Source organism: Haliotis rufescens, unplaced genomic scaffold, assembly GCF_023055435.1.
Source record: "Haliotis rufescens isolate VD_foot unplaced genomic scaffold, xgHalRufe1.0.p SCAF_19, whole genome shotgun sequence".
Taxonomy (NCBI): domain Eukaryota; kingdom Metazoa; phylum Mollusca; class Gastropoda; order Lepetellida; family Haliotidae; genus Haliotis; species Haliotis rufescens.
In genome coordinates, this window is record NW_025963879.1 from 9,263,262 (window position 1) to 9,288,255 (window position 24,994).

The following is a 24,994-nucleotide window of genomic DNA, read 5'->3' on the forward strand; positions in this document are numbered from 1 at the left end:
TTGCATCCACGATTCGATAAAGAAAGTGTCAATTGAGAAGGGCAACAAGAATATATTTATTGATATCTAAGTTTATGGAACAATGACTCAGCAAGAACAAATAGCTTCACAATGTTAAATGTATTCTGTTGTAATTATTATGTTTCCATTAAATATATATGTTCAAGTTATCAACTACTAGTTCTATTTGATTTCATCTTGCAAATATTCTGTAGTAAAGGTATATTTCTGAACTTTCTGTTAGTTGCAGTAGAGTGTACACTGTGTACCTTTTTGCGTTTCTTGACATTTGTCACTCACAGCTAATCAGTGGTGAGTTTGTTTTCAATCAACAAGCTTTATCACCAAGCTCCACCCACTTTCATAGACCATAGACAGATACATTTACGGCATATAATCACAAGATATAAAGCATTCCCACTGGCTGAAAGCTTTCGGGTATGGTACAAGTAATCTTGGTTGTCTCACATCCCAATGATGAATTCTTTGATTCAACTATGCCCACCAACATCAGCATCTAATAAACGACTTTTAGGACTGCTGGCAGTAATAGTCATGGTTACGTCATTCATGTCATCATTCTGTGAGGAAAATATGTTGTAATATTCTCCTGTGATTTGAGGATGCCACCTTTGTGAAACTAAACTGAGAAAAGTGTGCATGACAAGAAATATATAAACTTGTAGCATTACAGACGATAGCTTCAGAAGCCAGATAGGCTTTGGTATTGCCATAAGGAGTTACACTACCCCGTAAACAAGGAATTCATGATGTTGATGTGGACAAGTGACTTCCTACTCCAGTTTCTTTCAATATGTGAAATATTTTAGTTGCCAAGATAATTTTATTAATGGGAGCCAACTGGCAACTAAGCAATAAATACAGATCTCAAAATGATAATTTAGGTTGCAACTTGGAAGGCTGTATACTGCAAATTTGATAAGAAGTAAAAAAATGTAAAAGGTCAAAAGATATTGACACTCTGCTTACCTTCTAGTACACATGACATATGATGGTCTCAACATGGCAACTACAACGTGACACTTTCACTCACATGAGAAGCAGTGTTGCCATAGCGGCAGCAGAGACAAGAAGAGGGCTGCATCAGCGTAACTGGGGTAGGATTTGAAGATGCTGGTGAGGAATACCAACATATACAGTTGGAACACTGGGCTGTCCCTGCAATATACAACATTACATCAATATCACACCAAAACCACTATACCCTGATCCTTGGAAAAAATATATCTAGTAAATAGTATGTCTATGTTATAGTCAGTGTCTATAATCAGGCAATATGTATATCGATTGATTCACTAAGGCTAAAAGTATACTTGTACCAAATAAAAGAAACAATAATACCTTACCATGCTATATTCTGTTGTAGGTGGCACCCACGTATTGTAGGGTAGGCCTCAAATGACATGATTTACCATCACTATAAAAAATTGCTTAAGCTGACTCCTTGAAACACATTACCTAATAGTGAAATTAAACTTACTTTGTAGTATGTATTACTATTTAAGTTTGTTAACTACATATAAGTATGGTGAAAAAAGGACCAAAAATAGAAACAATTAAGGGAAAATAGCAACATATTTAATGTGGCTTGGGTATCAAATGAGCAAGTAGTCATGTAAATTGTTATTTAGAAGATCAAAACCCATTACAGAGACACTATTTTCACGAACAATGTACAATATCCACCAAGCAACATAAATTTAGAAAAAATTCTGTAGGTCTCCATGGAAAATATTGAGTATTTGCATGCCCAAAGATAGCTAGGGGTGTCAATCCTGATATCTAAAAAGGGAATAACTCATTATCTAGACATAATGAATCACATATTATGCTTGTCATTGATAATTGTTTAGATGTAACATAATAGGCAGGTTAGATATTCTACAGTGCTTTCTGTTTATCCATTTAGCAATTAAATAATCATAAATAGCTTTGCTTCTCATACCAAAAACAGAGAGAAAAAATATTTTAGAAATTCAGGGAGGAGAATAAAACGTGCCAAGTTAATAAAATAATGTGTAGGAACTCTACACACTGTTTTCCCACTGAACCTGAACATTCAGAGATGCATTGGAACAGTTATTTTTTATTACTTATCGGCTCATGTTTGGGAGGGATAGCAAAGGTACATGTTGCAGGTTTCCACAATCATAAACGGACATGTCGTTGCTTCTACCACCAATTATGTAGAAGACAGGGCACATCAAGGAAGGTAATTCGTCACGGTAAACTCGCGTGCAATGGCTTGAACTGGGGTTCGCACGAACTATTGTATCCAACGTCTTTAACTGCATCGGAAAAGTTTTGAGACAGCTTGTTGATGAGATTACTGAAGATCAAAGCTACTTTTGCATGTGTTATTTATTATGAGATGGAAGCGGTGTGATAACTCCAGACAGGAGTATGCAAGTTAATCCTGTTATTAGTCTCAATAATCTTAATGTCTAGCAGAACAGGGTATCAACTGAAATAGTAAATCACCAGTCTATTTATGTTTTATCACAAATTTCATATTTGACCAAGTTTCCTGTTCATTCATCTAAGAGATATGATAAGCTTGCATGGGTACTGTACTCAAGAAAATACAGTATGAGAAATACGCCTCTAGATTTTTTGTTTGTTGTTGGTCTGGAAAACTAAATGTGTATTGATACTGTTTAAACATTTAAAGTAAGAAACAAATATTGCATACTTAATTAGGTGTTCCAGGTGTCACTGACATGATTTGTTTTGTAGAACCACTACTTATAGAATAACCCACGAGGTACGAGTGATTAATGAAAATATGTCATGTTTTAAATGTAAAATAAAAGATCATGTGAAAAAACGAAAAAAAACAATATGAAATCATGTTGTTGATATGAAATTATATTTCTTGTCTTACAAATCTCGAATCAGTGAAATTGTAGCACGTAAAACATCTGAATGAATGGCATGGATTTGTGAATGAATGGGATGAGAAAAAAAAAGTCCTATTGTACAATGAAAATTGATCTTTGTTCAACTGACCAATCAGCTTCGGGAATCACTAATTGCACACTGTGTAAATATCAAAAGGATATTACACTGCATATTTGAGCCCATATGGGTAATAATGTATTGACATCTCCTTGTCACTTAGTACCATGAGTGCTGCAACTTTCACCACAATAAAGCTACACTTTTCTTCTATTGCCAACTAGACCGGCAGCCCAGAGCACTTTGGTCAAACGAACAAGGTACCAATATCCGAACACAGGAACATTTACTGTGTAACCCAACATATTCATATATGGATGTCTGCCAGGGAGCCCCTGCTGCATGTGGCCCCTGGCCCCCCAAAAGAAGGGGCCATTCAAGGGCTGGATCAAACATTGGAGGTACCACATGAAAGTAAGTGTAAATGAACTGGTACATCTCACAGAGTACAGAATGGGCCACGCCAGACAAATCTTCCTCTGCAAAAGGCCTGCCAGACACCCCCAAAGAGGGTCCCAAAATTTGGGCTGGGTTAAACATTGGAGGTACCACATGAAATCAACATAAAATGAACTATTTCACTCTACTAAGAATAAAAACCCCATTGCCAGACAAATCGTCTGCTGCATAAGGCCCGCCAGACACCCCCAAATGTTGACCCTTAATTCACTCAGTGGACACTCTGGTAAAATTTGACCAGAGTATACATTCAAAGTACCAGATGAAAGTAAGTTTAGAACAACAGGTACATGTTACTGAGTACAACACGGCCCATACCTGACAAATTGTCCTCTGCATAAGGTCCGCCAGACCCCCCAGGGAGGGTCCCAAAATTTGGGCTGGGTTAAACATTGGAGGTACCACACTGGGGGGTCGCGCCTTCAGATTATAACAATTGCAATACAAACCAGCGGGGTCCAAGAAACAGGTTCTCATGACCTGCAAGTATGATCATGTTAATTCTAGTTCAAGTGGGAAATCACGCCATTAAGATAATTACAATGCCAAGACAAACCAGGGTGTGTCAAAGGAAGGTTTCTCACGACCTTCATGTATGATCATGTTTATTCAGTTCAAAGTGTTTTATGATTTGATAAATGCTTCAAGTTATATTGTGATTATAACGTCAGTAGCACTATTATTAAGATTTCATATTTGCATTCAGAGGTTGGCAGAAAAGAAAAGGCTAGGTGTGGTTTGGAAACGGCTTTTCTTTTAACAAAAGAATTCACATTTGCTTGAAAACACAGCTCTATGGTAACAATGATATGGGAATTTATACAAAATTCAGTCAATCGTGACAGATCAACAATTGCTTGTTTAGAATTTTGTGTTATGGAAAACACCCTGAGATCAGGTTAATGCAACCTAAATTTATTGTGTATGGCTTTCCCTTCTTTATTGAAGGTATTCAAAAGCAGATATATATATATATATACACACATATGAACACTAGGTCATCCTGGGATAGAAGTCTAAACACATTTAACCGTGGCACAGCTCACGCGCCAATATCATGACTCTCTGTCTAGTGTAAGACATTTATTCAAACAGATAGATGGCAAATCTGAGACGTAAGGCCTTGTGAACATTTAGATATATAGTGGAGGTTTCATAACAGATATTTGAGTATTGAAATCAAAACCATGTCACATTATGAACATACATTTACATTTAACAACAAGAACAAAATCATAAAACATGATGGGTAATTACATTTCACATTTGGTGGTGCGATAGTTTTGACGAGGTGAATATCAGTAACGGCCCTTCTCTTTTGAACAGAAAAATATTTTTGTATCCAACCGTGACACTCCGAGAAAAGTTGTGAAGATCAGGACGAAAATACATCAAGAATAGAACATTCATCTTTTCGTGTCACCGAACCCTGTTCATCTCTTTCCGTGACCTGACAAACTTGATATTTTCACACAGGTCTTTGCCACGATTTTGTTAGGTTTCTCGATACGATAGACTTTTCGGGACCGACCATAAATATGGAAATATTTGGCCGGAATTCAGCTTTTTAGATGATAAAACTTGCTAAATAAACGGAGATCATAGGTTTTTAAACACAATTATCACCAAAAGATTTCCAAATGGTATTAGGGACTGTCATTTACCATTCTTATAGCAGGCTTTGAGGACTACCTAAGCATGTTTGGGTTTGTAGGAATCCATACCCAAGCTATCAGGCTATAGCAGGCTTTGAGGACTTCATAGCTGATCAGATATATATTCACAAGAATCAGATTCATGCCTTTTTTTTATTACATTTCAACGATAGGCCTAATCTATGATATCAATACTAGTATTCAGAGACCTGATTTTATAAATACGTGATTATAATCTCAATAAAATCCTTCCATCTTTAAGAACAAAACATAAATTTGACCATCTGTTGACTCTCAGAGCTGATGTCCAATGTTTCATTATGCACACTGGGATTACAGAGGGTCAACTGTGTGGGGTGGGGTGAGGGTCTGTCTAGCGGGCCTTATGCAGTAGAGAATATGTCTGGCAATGGGTATTTTGTAATACGTAGAGTGTAATAGTTCATTTTATGTTGGTTCCATGTGATACCTCCAATGTTTAAGCCTTATGCAGAGGAAGATTTATCTGGTGTGGCCCATTCTGTACGCTGTGATATGAACCTGTTCATTCAAACGTACCTTAATGTGGTACAATCAATATATATTCCAGACCAATTTTACCCGTGTATACCTGAAGGGTCAACTTTTTGTGGGTGTCTGGCGGGCCTTATGCAGAAGATGATTTGTCTGGCAATCGGTATTGTGCAATAAGTAGAGTGCAATTGTTCATTTTATGTTGGTTTCATGTGGTACCTCCAATGTTTAACCCAGCCCAAATTTTGGGACCCTCTCTGGGGGGTCTGGAGGACCTTATGCAGAGGACAATTTGTCAGGTATGGGCCGTGTTGTACTCAGTAACATGTACCTGTTGATCTAAACTTACTTTCATCTGGTACTTTGAATGTATACTCTGGTCAAATTTTACCAGAGTGTCCATTGAGTGCATTAAGGGTCAACATTTAGGGGTGTCTGGCGGGCCTTATGCAGCAGACGATTTGTCTGGCAATGGGGTTTTTATTCTTAGTAGAGTGAAATAGTTCATTTTATGTTGATTTCATGTGGTACCTCCAATGTTTAACCCAGCCCAAATTTTGGGACCCTCTTTGGGGGTGTCTGGCAGGCCTTTTGCAGAGGAAGATTTGTCTGGCGTGGCCCATTCTGTACTCTGTGAGATGTACCAGTTCATTTACACTTACTTTCATGTGGTACCTCCAATGTTTGATCCAGCCCTTGAATGGCCCCTTCTTTTGGGGGGCCAGGGGCCACACACAGCAGGGGCTCCCCGGCAGACATCTATATATGAATATGTTGGGTTACACAGTAAATGTTCCTGTGTTCGGATATTGGTACCTTGTTCGTTTGACCAGAGTGCTCTGGGCTGCCGCTCTAAACTTGGTTAAGATTATTCCTGGACATGTGTACATGTTTTAACATTATTCCAGACATGAATTTAAATGAAAGTCAAGAGAATGTGTAATTTTCACACCTGCGACACAAACTCCAAACCCTAAGATTGTCAAGACACTGACAATATGCCACAGTCGCTTGGATTGATGGGAGGAAGAGGCCCTGGGAAACTATTAGACAGACAGACAGACAAATTTATTCGGTACCCTAGGCCACCGGCCCATAATACAATGGAAATATACTGTATATATATATATATAGAATGCCTTTGTGAATATATTATCATTAATTTTTGTCATCAAGATTTTTGTCAGCTCTGATACATTAAATGGCACATGAAATTACAAAGATAAATAAAGTTGACTTGCCAAGAGATAATTATGCTTATACCTTCCTACATATATATATTGGCCAAAACATAAACACATTTATATAACTGGAGGTGCATTAATCAAAACACCAGCACAATGACAAAACTGGAGATGTATTTGCCAAAACTAGGCCTGTGACGGGGAGATAAAAAAATGACTTGTGTACCCATTTGTCACCGGTTTTTCTTGATGTCATTTAAATTTATGTCACCTTATTTATCAAAAAGTTTACATTTTGCTTGTTTCAATTACTTACAAGGCTTTAAATGGTAAAAGTACACCACCCATTCACATAAAAGATGATGTCGTCTAGAAACACACAGTGTAACAGCTGACAAATCAATGTTTGCCGTTTGATTATTAGCAAAACAAAGGGAGGCAGCTCGGGCAATATTGGTTCATACACGAGAAGACATATATACAAAGATAAAACATAAATCATTTTGCGTTACGAATATGAAAATATTCCAAATTTTAAAGCTCTGTAAGTGTTTGAAGAATGACTTCAATAAAATATTATCACAATAACCACATAAAACAAATTACAATGTCTATTATAAATTTAACCTCATAAGCATGATTAGTATAATAGTATGTGATCCAGTTCACATTTAAATAATCCTTAAAAGAAATACTATTTATATGTTGTAAAATACTGCATACTGCATAGAGATGCAAAATTAGTTATGAACGATTTTGAAAACAGGTTACAACCAGACTCTTCAAGCCTTCTACAATCTAGATTATAATTCATAATTATAACATGAATTTGTATGGGCCTTTAATTCTTCTTATGAATTCATTAAATTGGTATGATTGATTTTGGCTGCACGTAATGTGGATTGAGTTTGAAACAAATGTTCTGCCGTGATGAAAACATTGCCCTTTAAAGGGGCACTAATCTCTGGCTTCTCCTCGACTGTCTGACACTGCACGCTAGGGCTCACTAGCTGCTGTGAGTCGATTCGCTTGTTAACGCAACTGAGTGTGACAATAGACTGGGCTACCATCTACAAGGAAATAAACTGGGAGGCAATATTAGTAAAATCTAAATATTTTTTACATTTGTATACTTATCCAGCATTACTCCGTATTGCATTTACTGCTGTCTTTTGACAGAGATGAACTGTGTGAGATCCAGCTGCTGAAGAAAGTTGTCCCAACCAGTACAGGAAACAGCGCCTTCTCACAGTCGGCAGTTGACCCAGAAGTCATGACGTCACATCAAAACACATAACTGCTTTAAACATATAACATCTGAAACTTTGTGGGGAGGCAGCATAGCGAAGGGAGGGCACTTAGACTTCGTAATGCAGGATAAGTATACAAATGTAAAAAATATTTAGATTTTACTAATTTTTTTAACTTATACTGCATTTCTCCGTATTGCATCTTTATCAGACGGCATGGCCGGTGGGCATACCTTCAGATGTGATCCATAATAAACCCTCATCAAGGTCCGATGAATCCGCACCACAAGTGATGACCGGAGCGAATGGGAAACGCAGGAGAGCCCTCTTGTCTGGAGGTGAGGAACACCGGAGAGGTCGACGGGCACCGCTTGGGGTATCAGAGAATCAGCGGCGTCGGCGTCAACATCTACGACCATTCCTGTCTTCAGGAAACAAGAGTCGATGCAAAAAGGAAACACCCGAATAGGTAACTGAAATAGAATGAGGCTGGTAGCCAAAAACTAAAGCTAAGAGCGAATGCGGAACGCAAGAGAGACGTCTTTTCTGGGGTGATAAACACCAGAGAGGTAGACGGGCCCCGCTCAGGGTATCGGAGAATCAGTGGCGTCGGTGATAGGGACCTGTTGGGCTACAACCAGGGACCAAAACTGTGAATGCCAGCGACATCTTCCAAGGCTACATCACGGAGGTAGTGGTTGGCGAAGGTGGTGTCCGATCACCAAGAACAGGCTTCCATGAGCGACTGGATGGAACAGTTATACTGTGAAGAGCCATGGTAAATGTGATCGCCCTGATTTCGTGTGGGTTGATAGCCTTGGGGGGAGGGTCCAATCGACCGCCCTAAGCCACAGGGAAAAGTATTCCGGTTGACCAACGACTGCAACGAAGGGCAGACTGGCAGAAAAAAATGTGTTTCCTAGACTTGCAGCAGGCTTTAGATTGTCGTAGAAAACCTTCAGTGCCCTTACTGGGCATAATAACGCTCATCCTCATCCTCGGCACCAACAATGAACGAGGGGGTAGGGGATAATGAATGATCTATCGGGATGTCCTTGGAGTTGATTCTTTATGATGAAGTCCCAGCATGGTACCTGATGAACGGTACCCTGAGTACCGCGTTCGAACCGGACTCGGAGGACGTCGAGGGCGTGGAGCTCATTGACCCGAGCGGCAGTAGCCAAAACCAGTAGAAACACTGTCTTCTTTCTTAGGTCGTAGAAGGAAGACGTGTGGAGTGGTTCGAATGGAGCCGTCGGAAGAGAAGAGCGTTTAAGACCACATTCAGATCCAACACAGGCGGTCTGAACTTGGCCTTCTGGTCTTCAAGATGGAACGAGCGCAGCCAGGCCTGTATTTCGGGAATTTTCGTCATTCTCCGATCATCCGAGATGGCAAGAACGAAGTTGATGGCGACCAGGTATGTGGAGATGGTAGAGCCCTTCAACCGACGGGTGCTGCGCAAGTACAGAAGGAATTGAGCCTGGAACTTCGGTGATGCTGTCATCTAATCCTGGTGTTTGTCTGAACAGAATACCTGCAACAAGCACCATTTATTATCATTCAGTCCCTGTGTAGATGGACGGTGGGCTGAAGCAATAGCCTTGGCCGCTCTAGCCAAATAGCCCTTGGCGTGCAGAAGAAACCCTTCTGGTTTTAGTGTGTGGCAACTGACTGTGTGGACAGAGCAGAAGGTTGGACCACGCCAGAAGTTCCAGGGGTTGTCTCTCGCAATGTTTCCGAGATCGATAAACCAACTTCTGGCCAGCCACCAAGACGCGACCAAAATCAGTGTCAGATGCCGAGTGGCCTGGATCTTTGAAGAACCGTGGGAGTGGGAACTGGGGGCGGAAAAGCGTACGCGTGTAATCCTTCCTAGGGAAAACTGAAGGCGTCGACTGCCACAGCGGCCGGATCCGGCACCGGTGAAATGTAAGGCGACAGCTGGCAGTTCAGAGATGTGGTGAACAGATCGATGTTTGGTGTGTCGATCATTTGATATTGTCTGGCGAAGACCTCTGGGTGGCAGTGACCTAGTTAGGCCTGGACAGAGCCTTTGCCAGAACATGCTCTCAACCTGGTGAGTGCAAGACAAGCTCCTTTTTCTTAAAGTACAGGTCCAGGCTGACCAATAAGTCGAGGAAGCGGAAGGTCTGGTTTAGCAGGGATGGAGAGTGGAGAGTACGCTGGTTCCTCAAACACCACACCATGGTGATGTTGTCAATGGACATGATCAACAGGGCATTACCGAGAATTCTCTGCCAGCAATTGACGTCCTGGATAAGCGCTTTTATCTCGAGGGTGTTGCTGTGCCAATGGTGTTGATATCCGGATCACAGTCGGTCACAACGTGGGCTGGTGTGGGCAATCCCAAAACACTTGCCACTGACAAGGTGGAAGTGGTAGTGGAAGAGCGGGAAGTCATGGTAAATGAGGTCATCTACAAGACTGCAAAGTTGAAAAGTCAGCAACAGGGGTCTCCGATCATGTACCGTTGTGTATGCGAAGAGGTGTGCTCGCCTGCCAACCAAACCCCAAATAGACGAAATAAACCAGCTCCGCAATCGACCACCGAGGCATCAACGTAACCGAGTAGTCCAGGCAATGAGTCCATGAGAGGATGAGGAAATCTGTAAAACTGTGGTTCAGGTAGTTTGCACCGTACTGCATGAAGTAATGTGATCGTTTCCATCCCCTGAGCATTGTGTTAGCGCTCCTGTTCTTATATCAAGGTGACGATGAAGGACGACAACACGATACTAGGCAAGTAGTCAACAGGGGTCGATGGAACGGTTGTGGGACGAAGTAGAAAATCGACGCTGTATCTGGTAGCCAAGGCTGAAGATATGAAAATGTCGTAGATGTCAACAAAGAAGACAGTGGATGTCGTCGTCGTCGAATTGCGGAGCCAGTGCAGATTGATATGTGCAGAGTCAATTATGATCCCTAGAAGTGGGTACCCAGTAGTCTATGAAGAAGCGGTCAGACAGGCTTGATGAGCCTGAACAGTGAAGATCTGCCAGTTCTGATACAGACGCTGTACACCAGAAGCTCTGTTTCGATTGAAACCCGCATGTCATCTCTCCGAAAGTATTGCGCTTTAAACGACTTGAACTTGAATCAGACCCAATGTCTATTGGTTGAAAGATTCCTTCCAGGAAGTTGAACGATAGTCATGATCCCAAAGACGTACGGGAGAGCCGCAACAGGAGGGGCGACAATTGAAAGACGTTGTTTCACCTTGCTTCGCCGTGTGACGATCTATGAGATGTCAGTAATGGAAGCAGATGTCAGTGGCGCCGGAAAGGCAATTGCTAATGGTGCCCCTTATGCCGAAGCAGAAGATCGGTTGAGATACTCAGCTTGTTGACCTGGGCGCCATGAGCGCCGGAAAGCTTGAGGCGCCGGAGAGCTTGAGCCATCAGCGGCGTCAGAAGTGCCGGGAGCGCCGGAGAGCTTGAGGCGCCAGGAGCACCAGAGAGCTTGAGCCATCAGCGGCATAAGAGGCGCCGGGAGTGCCGGAGGCGCCTGAGAGCTTGAGGCGCCGGTGGTGTTGCTTCTCGGGAGCGCCGTCAGGTTGGTAGCGCCGGAGGCACTGAGTGAGTGAGTGAGGTTTAACGCCTCTTTTAACAGTATTCCAGTAATATCGCGGCGTGTCAGCTTAATGTGGGAGGAAAGCCCGAAGTGATGCAGGTCTCAGATGTTTACCACTTCGGTGAAACCCACGAGCAAGTAAAGCATAATGTAACTCAAAAACTTTGAATTTTATTAAAGTTTAGAGCAAACAATTACGCTAATAAGTAGCGAAAAGGCAAAGCTTTAAGAATAAAACATAACCATGTGGCAAAACCACAAAGTACGGGAGGCATAACGTAACTCAAAAACTTTATATTTTATTGAACTTTATGAGAACAAACAAGGCAAAGCTTTAAGCATAAACATAATACATAAGTTTAATGTATTACCCAAGGCAAAGAAAGAATTCAAAATGCAGAATACAAAATTACGTGGCCACGTGGTGAATGGCAAAAATGGCGGGAAAGAAACAAAATGGCCGGAACAACATTGGGCCCATAAATTACTGTGACTAGAGCCACAAACCAGCGATAAACGTGACAAATTTCGAATGGGAAGACCCTTAAGGTAACAGCCCATAAACAGGTAACAATGTAGCAGCATACAATGAATGCAGAAACATGCAAAATATAGAAACAATAAGCTTTAATTTCCACAAGGGATACAAAGTACGTCTGTCTGTAGAGGTGACAAAGCAGTTATGTGTTTTGATGTGACATCATGACATCCGGTTCACATGCCGACTGTGAGAGGGCGCTGCTTCCTGTACTGGTTGGGAAAACTTTCTTCAGCAGCTGGATCTCACACAGTTCATCTCTCTGTCAAAAGACAGCAGTAAATGTAATACAGAGAAATGCAGGATAAGTTAAAAAAAAATTGTTTTACGCATTTTTGAACACTGATTGGTTACCCGTAATCAATGAAGATTTCGACAAAGGGCGCACGTTAATTTATTTCTTCAGCCTTAACAAACAGACAAAAAGAACGGTGGAAGCTCATCAGTGAAAGCATTTCAGAATTAGGATTGCGTGGATAATACAATTTTTATTCATCCATGTTTCCGGGTATAACCTACACTTGTGTGTTTGTCATCATTCACTTGATGCTCAGTTAATGAATTTATTACAGGTATAATTAGTGGCAGCACCACTCCTTTTACCCCACAAAGGTTTCCATTTGGCATGTCTTGTGTCTGGGTTAATTATTCAATCTAAATCCAGGTTTGAAGTGAGGTGAAATGTGTGTTATGTAATATGCACATGGCAGCCCAACAAGAGATGAATGATCAGTTGAATTACTTTTTGGTAAATCAACGGATCAGTCTTAGCCATGAAAGGATCAACAGAAAATATGTTGATTGATTAATCACTGTTATCTTGCACAGTGGATATGTCAAAAGTAAGTGTTTACATGTGTAGGTTCACTAAAGCAGACAGAATACACTCATATCATGGCACTTCATGCCGATGTATAAACAACATACTTTGCCAAAAGGGTTAACCAATAATACGTTCATTGATTGCTCATTGTTATCTAACTCAATGGATTTATTTTATAGAACTGTAGACATTATGAAAATAGTTGTCACATGGGCTTTCTCAGCTGACCTTTGAGACTTGACACCTATGTGAAACACCTGAAACAATCTAAGTGCTCAGTTGAGAAACAAACACGGGTTATAATATCCCGAAACGCTATATACAATTTAAAATATTTGATTGTTACAGACACACATGACATCGAATAAGTTTCTTTGTACAGCTGCAGATGTTTGGGATATTGTTCCTTTATGTGGATATTCATGGGTACATTCCTCGAACAAGGTAGCTGCCTAAAATTATACATTTAACTTTGGTAGGTTGTAATTATGATTTTTGCATTTTGTTTTCATTCATTTGCTGTAGCATTGAACAGAATCATTCTCGTTCCTCTACGTCTTGATTGGGAAGTTCATCGATGCGCGATAGACGTTGTTTTCATAAGTCTTTTCCTTTGTAAGCGTGTATATGTTACAGTCAATGTGTAAAATGTGATTCACTCAGGCAATTTATAAAATGTTTAAATATTTCATTTATTTAACAGATTGACTAAAAATGATTTAGACGTTCAAAAGGGCTTAAAAACATCACAATAGATTGATTATGCTAGGATTAGAAGCCAAACAATATAGAAATGTACTTTTTATTGTAACATTTTCAGACACTTGGTGATGATATTAAACATAAAGATGTTTGGAATTTGTTATCATAACAATACAGATGGACATATTTTTTCAGTCAATTTGTAAAATAACTGAATATTCAGGCATTTAATAAATTTCATTATCATAATAATACAGATGGACATATTTTTTCAGTCAATTTGTAAAATAACTGAATATTTAGGCATTTAATAAATTAATAAATAAGTAATTTTTTTACACATTTTGACTGTAAAAATATACACACGATAAAATAAGCAATGCACAGGTGAAATATTTACTTTGTGTTGCAAGTTAAAAAAGTGTAAACGAAAATCGCACAATTACTAAGCATGTGACTTATCAAATCTTCTTCACCATTTCCGATGCTTCCCACAAAGATACCTAAATTTCCTTATTATTTCCAAAACTGTATTTCCTTTTGTTGATCAATGTGACCATACGACCTTGTACTATCAATAAAAGTGACAAATGCGCTTACGAATGGCGCAGCACAGGTAGCGAACTGGTCCAGATTTCTGCTATATCATCTGGGTACTCACGGGGAAAAAACAAGAACAAAAGAAACAACCAGTCCTGGGGAATTGCTTAAGATCAGTGCCCCTTTAACTATTCTCAAGAGGCTATAGGTCCCATACACATATGCACAAATTTCATGAACTGTGTGTATTTACATTGTGAATATGATATATTTCTGTCGATGTAATATCAATCGGTTATTTCTTGTTTGATGTGTTGAAATTTGGAATGGAGTCGGAAATGTTTGATTTGAATATGTTTTGCTTTGTTACAGTTATAATATGATCTAAAACATCATTTCGTTTTTGTTAATATCCTATTAAAATTGTCAATTATGAAAATTCTAGTTCTATTCCAGTTCTGTCTTTTAACCATTTTGCAAGGTTGTTCCAGACATGTTTTACAATTCACACTCAAAGAACATGTGCATTAATAAGGTTTGTTTTTGTTACAAACATTGCAAAGAAATTATTCTTTAGATCCCATTTTGTACAGAAAACTCGTTTGTTGGTATAATTCTATGAATAATACTGTATTGGATCCTTTTTTGTTCTGAGGACATATTATATCTGTGGGGGCTACGATTAATGATTTGCCAATCATTTTCCATCATGTTAAGGCCAAGATCTAGTGCCAATCTTTGAATGTATTTTGGGGAAATACAATTTGATGAGATACCTATTTAATATATCATAAAACAGTCTGCACTCCCCGCCTTCTCATCCAAGTATTCAAGGAAATATGGTATAAAGTGCATATGAAACTTAGATGTTAGAGATATATTCTTACGCTTGAGATATTGTTTTATTGCCTGGATAAGATTAGAATATGCCAACAGTCGTATACCTGTATACTAATAGATGTAGACAATTTCCACTCTCATCTATCAAATGATTTATAAGATTCTAGTAAAATTGTAGATATTTTTTATATTTGTATGCTTATCCTGCATTACTCTTTAATGCATCTACTGCTTGTTCTTGACATAATGGAGAGCTGTGTGAGGTCTTGCTGAAGAAAAAGTTGTTTCAACTGGCTGAGAGGACAACCCTATCACACAGCTCCCATGTTACCACAGAAATGATGACATCACGGATAAGCACATTACTGCTAAAAGCCAGAAGCAGCTCTGCTCAGCTGGGTCCCATTAGACGTAGTAATGCAGAATAAGTATACAAATATAAAAAATATATTGGATTTTACTCGATTTTTTAACTTATCCCGCTTTACTCCTTAATGCATCTGAATCCGACAGAAACGGTGGCGGGCATACCTTCAGATGTGATCTTCCATCTGAAACTCTCCTAGATCCTTCAGCCAATCAGTTGTCAAAGGTGGTATGCACCGGTGAGGTAGGAGTTACACAGTTGGAGTTCTTGTTCATCCTCTGCTCCTACTATCGTTGATTGTGGTGCGATAAGGCAGGATCTGTTGGGCTGTCCTGGGAGCTGGTTCTTAGCGACAGAGTCCCAGCACAGTTCAAGGTGAACAGCTCCATGGCGTCATCTATCTCTCGGAGATCGACAAACCAGCCCCTTGCTAGCCATCAGGAGGCAACCAAAGTCAGATCGGGCTCTGCATAATTTTTTTCTTTTGGATGACCCTGGGAAGGAGTACAGGCGGTAAAAAAGCGTACGCTTTTAGATCTTCCCAGGGGACGCTGATGGCGTCTACTGTCCAAGACTGTGGATCTGACTGGTGGCAAACAGATCTATGTCAGGGCAACCGTGTTGCAGACAAACAAGAGCAAAGGCATCTGTATGGAGCTTCCACTCTATTGGAGCGACTTTGTCTGGTCTGGTGAGGGCGTCTGCCAGAATGTTGCGGCAACCCGAGATGTGTCGGACCCGGATTTTGGAGCCCCAGCTTGAAGAACCAGAACGTTTGCTGTGGTGATTGAGTGTACCGGAGGCGCTCCTGCCAGTGTGATGTCGCCTGAGTGCCCTCAACTTATTGATGTGCCATGTGTGATGTGCGCAGTCCTGAGGACGTCTGGTCCTCTAGATGCGCACCTCAACCTGTAGAGGCCTCGATGCACAGGTGGGGCATCGACGAAAAGGTGGGACGCCAGCGATAACTCTGTGAAGAAGACGCTTCCTAAGACCTTCAACTCTGTTGTCCACCAGCTGAAATGACTCCTGAGTTGGGGGGTACCCCAACAGATAGGCCCTGCAATGCACCAACAGCTGTTGGATCGGATGCAAGTGTAATTGACCTCAGCTCGTTAACTTCAATTGCGTCTCCGCTCCGCATGACGATACATGGAAAACTGTGTTGTCAGCGAACCAATGCAAATCCCAAGGCATCGACATAAGGGTAGAGGAGGTCGAAGCTGCATCATGTAGATAAGGTGGCAAAAAATAGAAACCTTTGGTCTGAAAGATCGCACTGTACAAAGTAAGGTGATTAACAGGGAATGGAAATAGACGTATAGGCTCGCCCATTCTTATATCGAGGTGACGATGAAGAGAGCAGCCTTGTCACTCTTCTGTGTAGTCATAGGAGGGTGACTGAGCCGTCATGGGAAGAATCATAAATTCAACAATTTATCTCATAGAACAGGTTGAATATATAAAAAAAGTTCGTAAGAAGTACAAAGTGATCATTTCCATCCCCTGGGCATTGTGTAAGCGCTCCCCTTCTTCTACCGAGGGACTTTGAGGCGTGGTGTCTTGTTCACTGCGCGTGTAGGTATCAGATGTCTACTGTAGTTAGTGACTCGGCCACATTGATGTACAGCGACAGGCGTCCAGTCAAGTTGCAGTATTACATATAAGCTCCAATTAGGTCAGTTGACCTCATTCCGGTCGAGGATGTTTGCAGTCAGAGAGTTCTTGATATGTGACATGTAAATCACCCTGCTCTGTAAACTGGAACCCTGCATAGAGTCGAAGATAAGGTTCAATCTCTACACATGGACAATCACCTGTGAAACCTGTGGTTGACAAACAAGTGGTGTTTCCAAATTCTGTGTAGAATGTGTGACGTGGCCAGTGTAGGGGCAAGTTGATCCCCATGATAAGCATGACAACTGCTCCTGTGTTGTGAATGATGATCCCGAGTTGGGAACCCTTAAGCATATGACGATTCTGTCAAATCTTGAATCGGTCATGAAGTTGTAATCATCAACTTTGGTGCAGATCATGTCTACCAGAAGCCACAGGAAGGGAAATCTTTGAGAGTACTACCCCCCCTCTCCGTCCAATCGTTCAACCAACATTGATAGACATGGAGAATTGGCAGGAACTTTCACAGAACCCTCACCATAAAGTCAAGCTTCCAAGGGCTTAGGAAATGTTTGAGCACAGTTTTATGGAAGCCAATCATGTGTCCAGCGATCTCTCTGATCTCTTAGAGGGTAGTCTGCCATGGGGAATGCAATACACCGGCCTCATAAGCCTGAAGAATGAGAACACTTAGCCACAAGGAGATCTTGTTATGGCTAACATCTGTCTGCGAGGTTATCCCAGGTGTGTCAATCATCTCCGTAGGGATGGAGACATTGACTGACGAACCGGTAACACAAGACCGGATGAAGCTGGGGTTAGATGTGCCACACGTGTCCAAGCTAGCTAGGCATGTGTGAAGGCGCCTGTAGAGACGCCTGTGAATATGCAAGGGGATGCGGCTGGAAAGGTGCTTGTAGAGATGCTGTAGGAGCCGGGGGACCCGAGACTGTTGGAAGATGGAAAGCCCAAAGCCCGGAAGCACTTGTAGTGTAGACTGCATAGGTGCTACTGGTACGTCTGCTGCTGAACCCGTGTGGAAACGGCCATTCCGGGCGTGACTGGGTGACCCAGCTGCCGCAGTCGAGTAGATCGACGTTGTTGTGGTCAGCATCGGTGCCCAGGTGGAGATGATGACAGAGGTGGTGGGTGACAGGGATGTCTACTAGGACTGGGACGGGTAACTCGGGTACTCGGGTCGGGTAGGTACTGAGTAGGACCCGGGTACCCACAGGACTACCCACACCTGTGGTTAGTCATGTGATATATTGTTTCATGACAAAAATTCACAATATAACTACATGGTGACACGACAATTTTAAGTCTCTAATGTTCGCATTTCTTCATGACTATGAACACGTTCCTTCTGACATATATGTTTGAAGCTAAAATGTCAGTCAACTTCAGTGTATGCATGACCACATCATTTTATACATGTATCCAAATACATTCCGCCAGGGCTACTGTCAAACTATTCCCAATCGGACATTTTGTACCCATCTCTTGACACCAACAGCGGGTACCCGGGTAGGGTCGGGTAATAGGGGTGTGGGTACCCGGGTAGTAAAGTTGGACTCGTCCCAGCCCTAATGTCTACAGGCAATGAACAGCAGTGCCTACAGGCAATGAACCAGGATGACAGGCGATGTAGCCAGGAGTAACAGGCTCCAATATGTGCGACATTTTCTGCTTTCGTTTATGGGCCTGCTGGGTCTTTTGATTATGAGATACCTGGGGATACCCGCCAAAAGCTGTGGGGGCCAGTCTTTACAGCATGTAGACTGGGAGCACAGGGACGTACAATTTAGGCACAGGGAATGGGGATCCCACGCTGATTTGTAACATCGGCACTTGTTACAAGATGGCATGTTATTTGCAATGAAGCAGAGTGTAATCACAATGCGTTTCCCCCTGATTATGTGTGCTATAATCTTTTTTCTCAGCCATGTAGGTTTATGAAAAACAAGTTTATGAGAACACCCAACAACACTTTAAAAACAATATAATTGCAAGAATACTTCAATGATGAAGTACCAGGCAACAGAAAAGAATACAGAACACAAGTCACGGTATCACATGGCCACGTAAAATATTAAGGATGGCTACTTGAAACAACAGGACACCTGATATTACTGTGGTGAAAACCGCACCAACAGGTGTCAAATAATTATGCTATGGCGTAAATCCTATGAAATATATGAAGATACAAAACCGGAAAAGTCCTTAAACACACAAGGGTTGAACAAGTTTATGAGAGTTAAAAAACACAGGTCCTGCTTCTGTGAGTGACAGCAGTAATGTGCTGATCTGTGACATCATCACTTCTATGGTCACGTGGGAGGTGTGTGATAGGGCTGTCCTCTTGGGTAGTAATGTTGATAATATACCGGAGTGTTACCTATTCTTATATTTGTATTTTGCCATAACGGTTGTGATAATTTATCTTTTTCCTCTTTGATAGAATTACCTTTTTTTCTACTAAGCTTCCCCATGCATACAGAACATCTATCCTGAATATATTGGTCCTAATATCAATAACCCTTTCCGAAATATAGAATTGGTATTTCACAGAATATCAGTTTGTGTTGGTGTTATACTATTAAAAAAATGGTAAGTTTAGAGTGTGGCTGTGATGGAACAAACACTGATTGTATTTTAAATATCAGACACTCTCATATCTCCCTCTGCATAAGATTTTACTGATTTTGTCTGGTTTACTTTTCCATATAAAATGAAAAGCACAGGGTTTCTTTCATAAATCTTTCACTTGGATTAGGTAGGGTTAAGAAAAGGTGGGTTAGTTTTGGTAAAATAAGACTTTTTAGTACAGTAATTCTACCTAATGGGGTCAGGTCACGTGCTAACCAAGAGTCCATGATGATTTTTATAGTTTTACCTTACTTGACGCTACACAGTGCTTTAGCTTCCCTACCTTATACAAACAGACAGTATTGGAACGAAGAAACAGTTTAAACAGACTTAAAGCCTGTGCCTCGGCATCCACGAGTTATCCCTCTTGGCCCCTACTCCTCATATATTCTTCTCTGTCTGCCCTATCGCCAGACCGTCACCAGCACTCGCCAGCTATTGCTTGATCGTCGCCAGCTTTCGCCGGACCATCGTTAGCTCCATCAGTCGCCGCCAAGTCGCCAGGACGCTTTTTCGTCTCATACTGTTAATCTCCGACCATCGCCACTCAGTGCCCTTTGTCGTCTGGTGCCCTTACATCACCTCGTCTTCCTTCGGATGATGATCAACATTTTGTACCAGACTATAACGAAGCATCTCGACCAAGTCTCTCACTCCTGCAGATACACTTGCTTGGCTTGTGGAGCATCTCCCTTGTGCCTTGCCTGGGCAAGGCGCCTCCCCCAAGGTGGAACACAAAGTTTCGGAGTCTGGAGAAGTTGTCCTCCCACGTGACCAGTTGGTCACTGATGTGGCCAGCTCATTAGACACTGCTTTTACAACACTGCCTGTCCAGCTGTCTATTCAAGTCCTGAGATTCCGCAAGGAGCATTACCCTTTCTACTCTATGGATTTGCCAATGTCTACCCTCCTGTTGATGAAGATCCCTTCCACCCTCTTTCCAGACAATCTCTGCTGAGATCTCTTGTAATACAGTCCGCTATCCTGAAGGCTTATCGTCAAGCTGACTTACCACCATCAACAGCCTCCAATCCACATGAGATTCGTGCCCTGTCCTCTTTGCTGGCCCTCCATGCTAACGCCTCTGTCCGGTCCATCATGGAGGGGTGCTTCTGGTCATCTACTGCTGTCTTTGCCAGCCATTATCTTCGCAACATTTCTGTGGAGTATGTCAAGGTTACGCATAGCTTTGGACCACTTGTACTGGCCTCGCAGCTGAACAAACCCCCGACGCCGTTGACTGTGCCATTTCCGAGGAACGAGGCTGTCTGCGTCCCCACTGGCCCTGCTGACGCCTCTTGCCAAGGTAGGACCATCTCTTATGCTGTTCCTCTTGGGTTGCTAGGTAATGTTCTATCTGTACCTAGTAAAGTTTTGGTCCTATTTTACCCCCTCTTTTTGAGACGGACAGGGAATTGCTTTTACCCTCTGTTCTCTCTACCTTCAGACCACCATTCTGTCTGTCTGTATAACGTAGGGAAGCTAAAGCACTGTGTAGCGTCAGGTAAGTGAGGGGGTGAGTGAATGAGTTGTGTTTAACGCCATTTTTAACAGTATTCCAGTTATATCAGGGCGTGTCAGCTTAATGTGGGAGGAAAGCCCAAAGAGATGCAGGTCTTAGACGTTTACCACTTCGGTGAAATCCACGAGTAAGGTATGGTACTGACAAACCTAGAAACATAATCGGGGCAAACCAGGATTCGAATCCACAATCATAGGTTTCCGACGTGCCCAAGGGCGCAACTCTGCACAGCAAAATGCGGCACCTTAGATGACCACCCGTGCCCCCGCGTCAGGTAAGTATGAAAACATTGCATTTAATAAGAAATGCTCATGTTTGTTTTTGTAATTTCTTTCCGCCATTTCTGCCAAATTCTGAGCAAAAATAATACCGAGAAGAGAAAAACATTCTTGATCAATCTAAATTCCAACTTTTGCAAATAGTTTTATCAGAGAAGAGTTGTGAGCCTATCCACAACACTTGCATTTTGCTTGTGTTAATATTTAGGCCTGAAAAAGACGCATATGTTTAAAGAGCTATCATTGTGTTTCGGAAACATTTTTCAGTTCCATCTAATATGAGAGATGTATTGTCTGCGAATTGGGAAATTAGATATTCTATCTCATCAATACTTATTCTGTTTATATTTTTATTAGTGCATAGCATTATTGACAAAATTTCAGTACATAACTCGAATATATAAGGAGATAAAAGGTCACCTTGTCTACATCCTCTTGTTACTTTAAAAAAATCTGAAGCAAAAACACAAGATTTCATATCAGGATAGAAGGTTGTTATCCAGTGCTTAACTGAAGGTCCAAAGTTAAAAAAGTCAAAGGTCCTTTGATAAATCCTAATCTACTGAATCAAACGCTTTTTCAAAATCTATAAGTAATAACAATCCTGGGATTTCCATGCATTCAGTAAAGTCCATAAAAAACTAATCTAGTGTACTCTTCTATGTATCGTTTTGACATAAAACCTATTCAATCCTCATTAATTATTGTTGGCAGGACATTTTTAATTCTATTTGCTATTGTTGCTGATGCTATCTTATAGGAGACATTTAAAAGTGAAATTGGTCTCCAGTTTTTTAAGTGCTGCTTTGGTTTGTCTTATTTTGGAAAGCATGTTATTAGACCATGTCTGGAGTACAGTGACAGTCTACAGCAATCTTTGTATTTACCTTTGTATCTATTTGACACATTTTTACAATCTCTACCTTCATGTTTATCATGAGCTGTTTGTTGTATTGCTGGTTACAACTGGTTGTTGTATGCCTGTCAGTGTAAACATGAAGTCACACATACTAAATCAAATTGTGTATAGATCTAGGCCTACATCCTATATGATAAATAGTGACAATTTTTTTTATAAGAATTGACTTTCACTTTGTGTGAGTTCATAGAGTGGGGGCTTATCTCACTGAATAGCAAATACTCGCAAAACAACAACTGCATAAGACTAGATACTTGCTGCTGACTGACCTGAGTTTGACTGCAAGAGGCACAGTATATACAACAGCATTGATCTGGAAAACGCATATGAAGAAGTTCCGGAAATGCTCAAACATCTCAGTGAAGAAATACCAGAAAACTCCAATATTGGGGCTGAGATCAGGGACAGTCAGGCTGAAACACATGAACACATGTACATACAGCATCTACAGCAACTACATAGTAGTTCGAAGCCTATCAGGCTTTGAATCAGCAGTTTTTTTCAGCTCTCAAAGATGAAACTTCTATCTGAAGCAACATGGAACCAACCAAGTGGAACTGACTCTGTCCCTGTGGGGATTCTGGGATAGAATTAGTCCAAGTACAAGATATCAGATACAAGTTATCTTTACATTTAATTTCACTAATAAACACTTAGTGTGCAGCAGGTGTTATAGTGAGAACACAATTGTAACAAAATAGTGAAATTGTGTTAGTTCTACCAATTTACCAGAGGATATTTTTCATAAAAAAACATAAAACATCAAGTATTTGTCCTTCCATAAATTATATTGAAAAGCATGCTTATGAACATTTTCTACCTCAATGAAATGCAATGCACAATTTTCAGATCAAAAGATGAAAACACAGCATGTCACTGCTCTCACTCTTCTGCAAAGATGGTCAACACCTTATCTACTTTTGCTGCTGAGTACTCAACCTACATGAATCCATATGTTGAGTACAGGAAGTCCCAGGAATTTTCCAGGCCATATGAGACTCCAATGAGTAGCAAGATGAAGATGAGGAAGCAGGCACTAGTGTACAGATAGCTGCCCACTGCCTCCGCTGATGTATAACAGGTGGCGTTTGGGTAGGCTCTCTGTAAATAGTAGATTGAAAGTTGACAGTTATGATCACTAGTGTGGTACATAACAACAATACTGACCAAATATTTCTTTAATTTCATATCAAAGTAGAGCCTTTACATTCGCATTATTAAAAGACTGTAGATAACCGTTCTACAATTTTTATTAATCCATCAGTTGCATAAATCACTGTAACAAGAACAAAGCAACAAGGCTCTGTAGCTCACCTGAATATTTGTGAAATATAATATCAGATTAGAAAGGTCATACAAGAGCAAAGAAGACATCCTCAGCATGCTCGTAGCATGTTCATTAAGTCACACATTGATACACTACCCATAACTAGCTATGAGGAGGGTCAAAGTTCCATTGCAGTTCCATACACTGTTCCATCTCTCCAAGCAAGTCAGTTCCTGTTTTGCAGAAGGTCAAATCCTGATCTGTCCGTGAGCCCCACACACCAACAACCTATTCTTGGGAATCCTCAAATCTCTCTTCAGAACTGGGATTATTTTTTTTACAAATTTGAAAACTCTTGGTAATCACTGAGCCAAATCTGGTAAATAAGGTGGATGGGGTAGAAGCTCTTATCCACATTCCTGTACAGCAGCCATCACAATATGATTGGGGTGAACCGGAGCATAGTCCTGATGAAAGAGAACATCACGCAAAAGTTTGCTGCGATGCTTTTACTGATAACTACAATGTGGGCTCTAGACCACTCCACTCTGGACCAGGTCCATGTCCTGAACACGTTTCCATGGTGGTCTTATGTTTTTTATCAATTATGTCATAGAGACAAAAAAAATACATTTGTATTATAGGTCATATCAATTAGCTCTATGCCAATGATTTGTTTGTTTGTTTATTTGTTTTTTAATGCTGCACTCAGCAATATTCCAGCTATATGACGGCGGTCTGTAAATAATCGAGTCTGGACCAAACAATCCAGTGATTGACATCACGAGCAATTACATGCATCAACCACGTCAGCGAGCCTGACCACCCGATCCCGTTAGTCGCCTCTTACAACAAGCATAGTCGCCTTTTATGGCAAGCATGAGTTCCTGAAGACCTATTCTACCACGGATCTACACGGTCTCTATGTCAATGAAGCTATTGCTAAAATTCTTTTTAACAGATTCTTAATATTTTCTATCAATAATACATGTATTTGGGTGTGCCATGAACAAATGTTACATAAAATTGGTGTGGATGGTGGGGGGCAGCAAAAAATGATACGGTCCTAAGAACAATTTCACTGGCCCCCTTACCCACCATTATAATTGACCAGATCCTAATGCCCTATCTTGTATTTACAAATGAGGACCAATGAGTGTATTTTTTGTAGCCTAGTCTAGTCCCATATCGAGGACAACCATCCCATATCCATTAAAGTGGTGTCTGGGTACTGTTTAATTTGCCATACTGACTTAAAGTCCAGTTTCCACCCTTGCCTAACTAGGCTGGAATTACTG

At 41.0% G+C, this 24,994-nt stretch overlaps 1 protein-coding gene across 1 annotated transcript in view; it reads right to left on the reverse strand.

The window, feature by feature from the left end:
• The window catches only part of LOC124113322 (phosphatidylinositol glycan anchor biosynthesis class U protein-like), a 126,794-nt gene that overhangs the window by 56,909 nt on the left and 44,891 nt on the right, over positions 1–24,994 (reverse strand). Inside the window, exons 8-10 of the mRNA XM_046473604.2 lie at positions 23,373–23,530; positions 22,699–22,842; positions 1,055–1,179 (exon numbers count right to left, since the gene is read on the reverse strand). Coding sequence (XP_046329560.1) covers positions 1,055–1,179; positions 22,699–22,842; positions 23,373–23,530 — 427 coding nt within the window. The remainder of the gene's footprint in view (positions 1–1,054; positions 1,180–22,698; positions 22,843–23,372; positions 23,531–24,994) is intronic.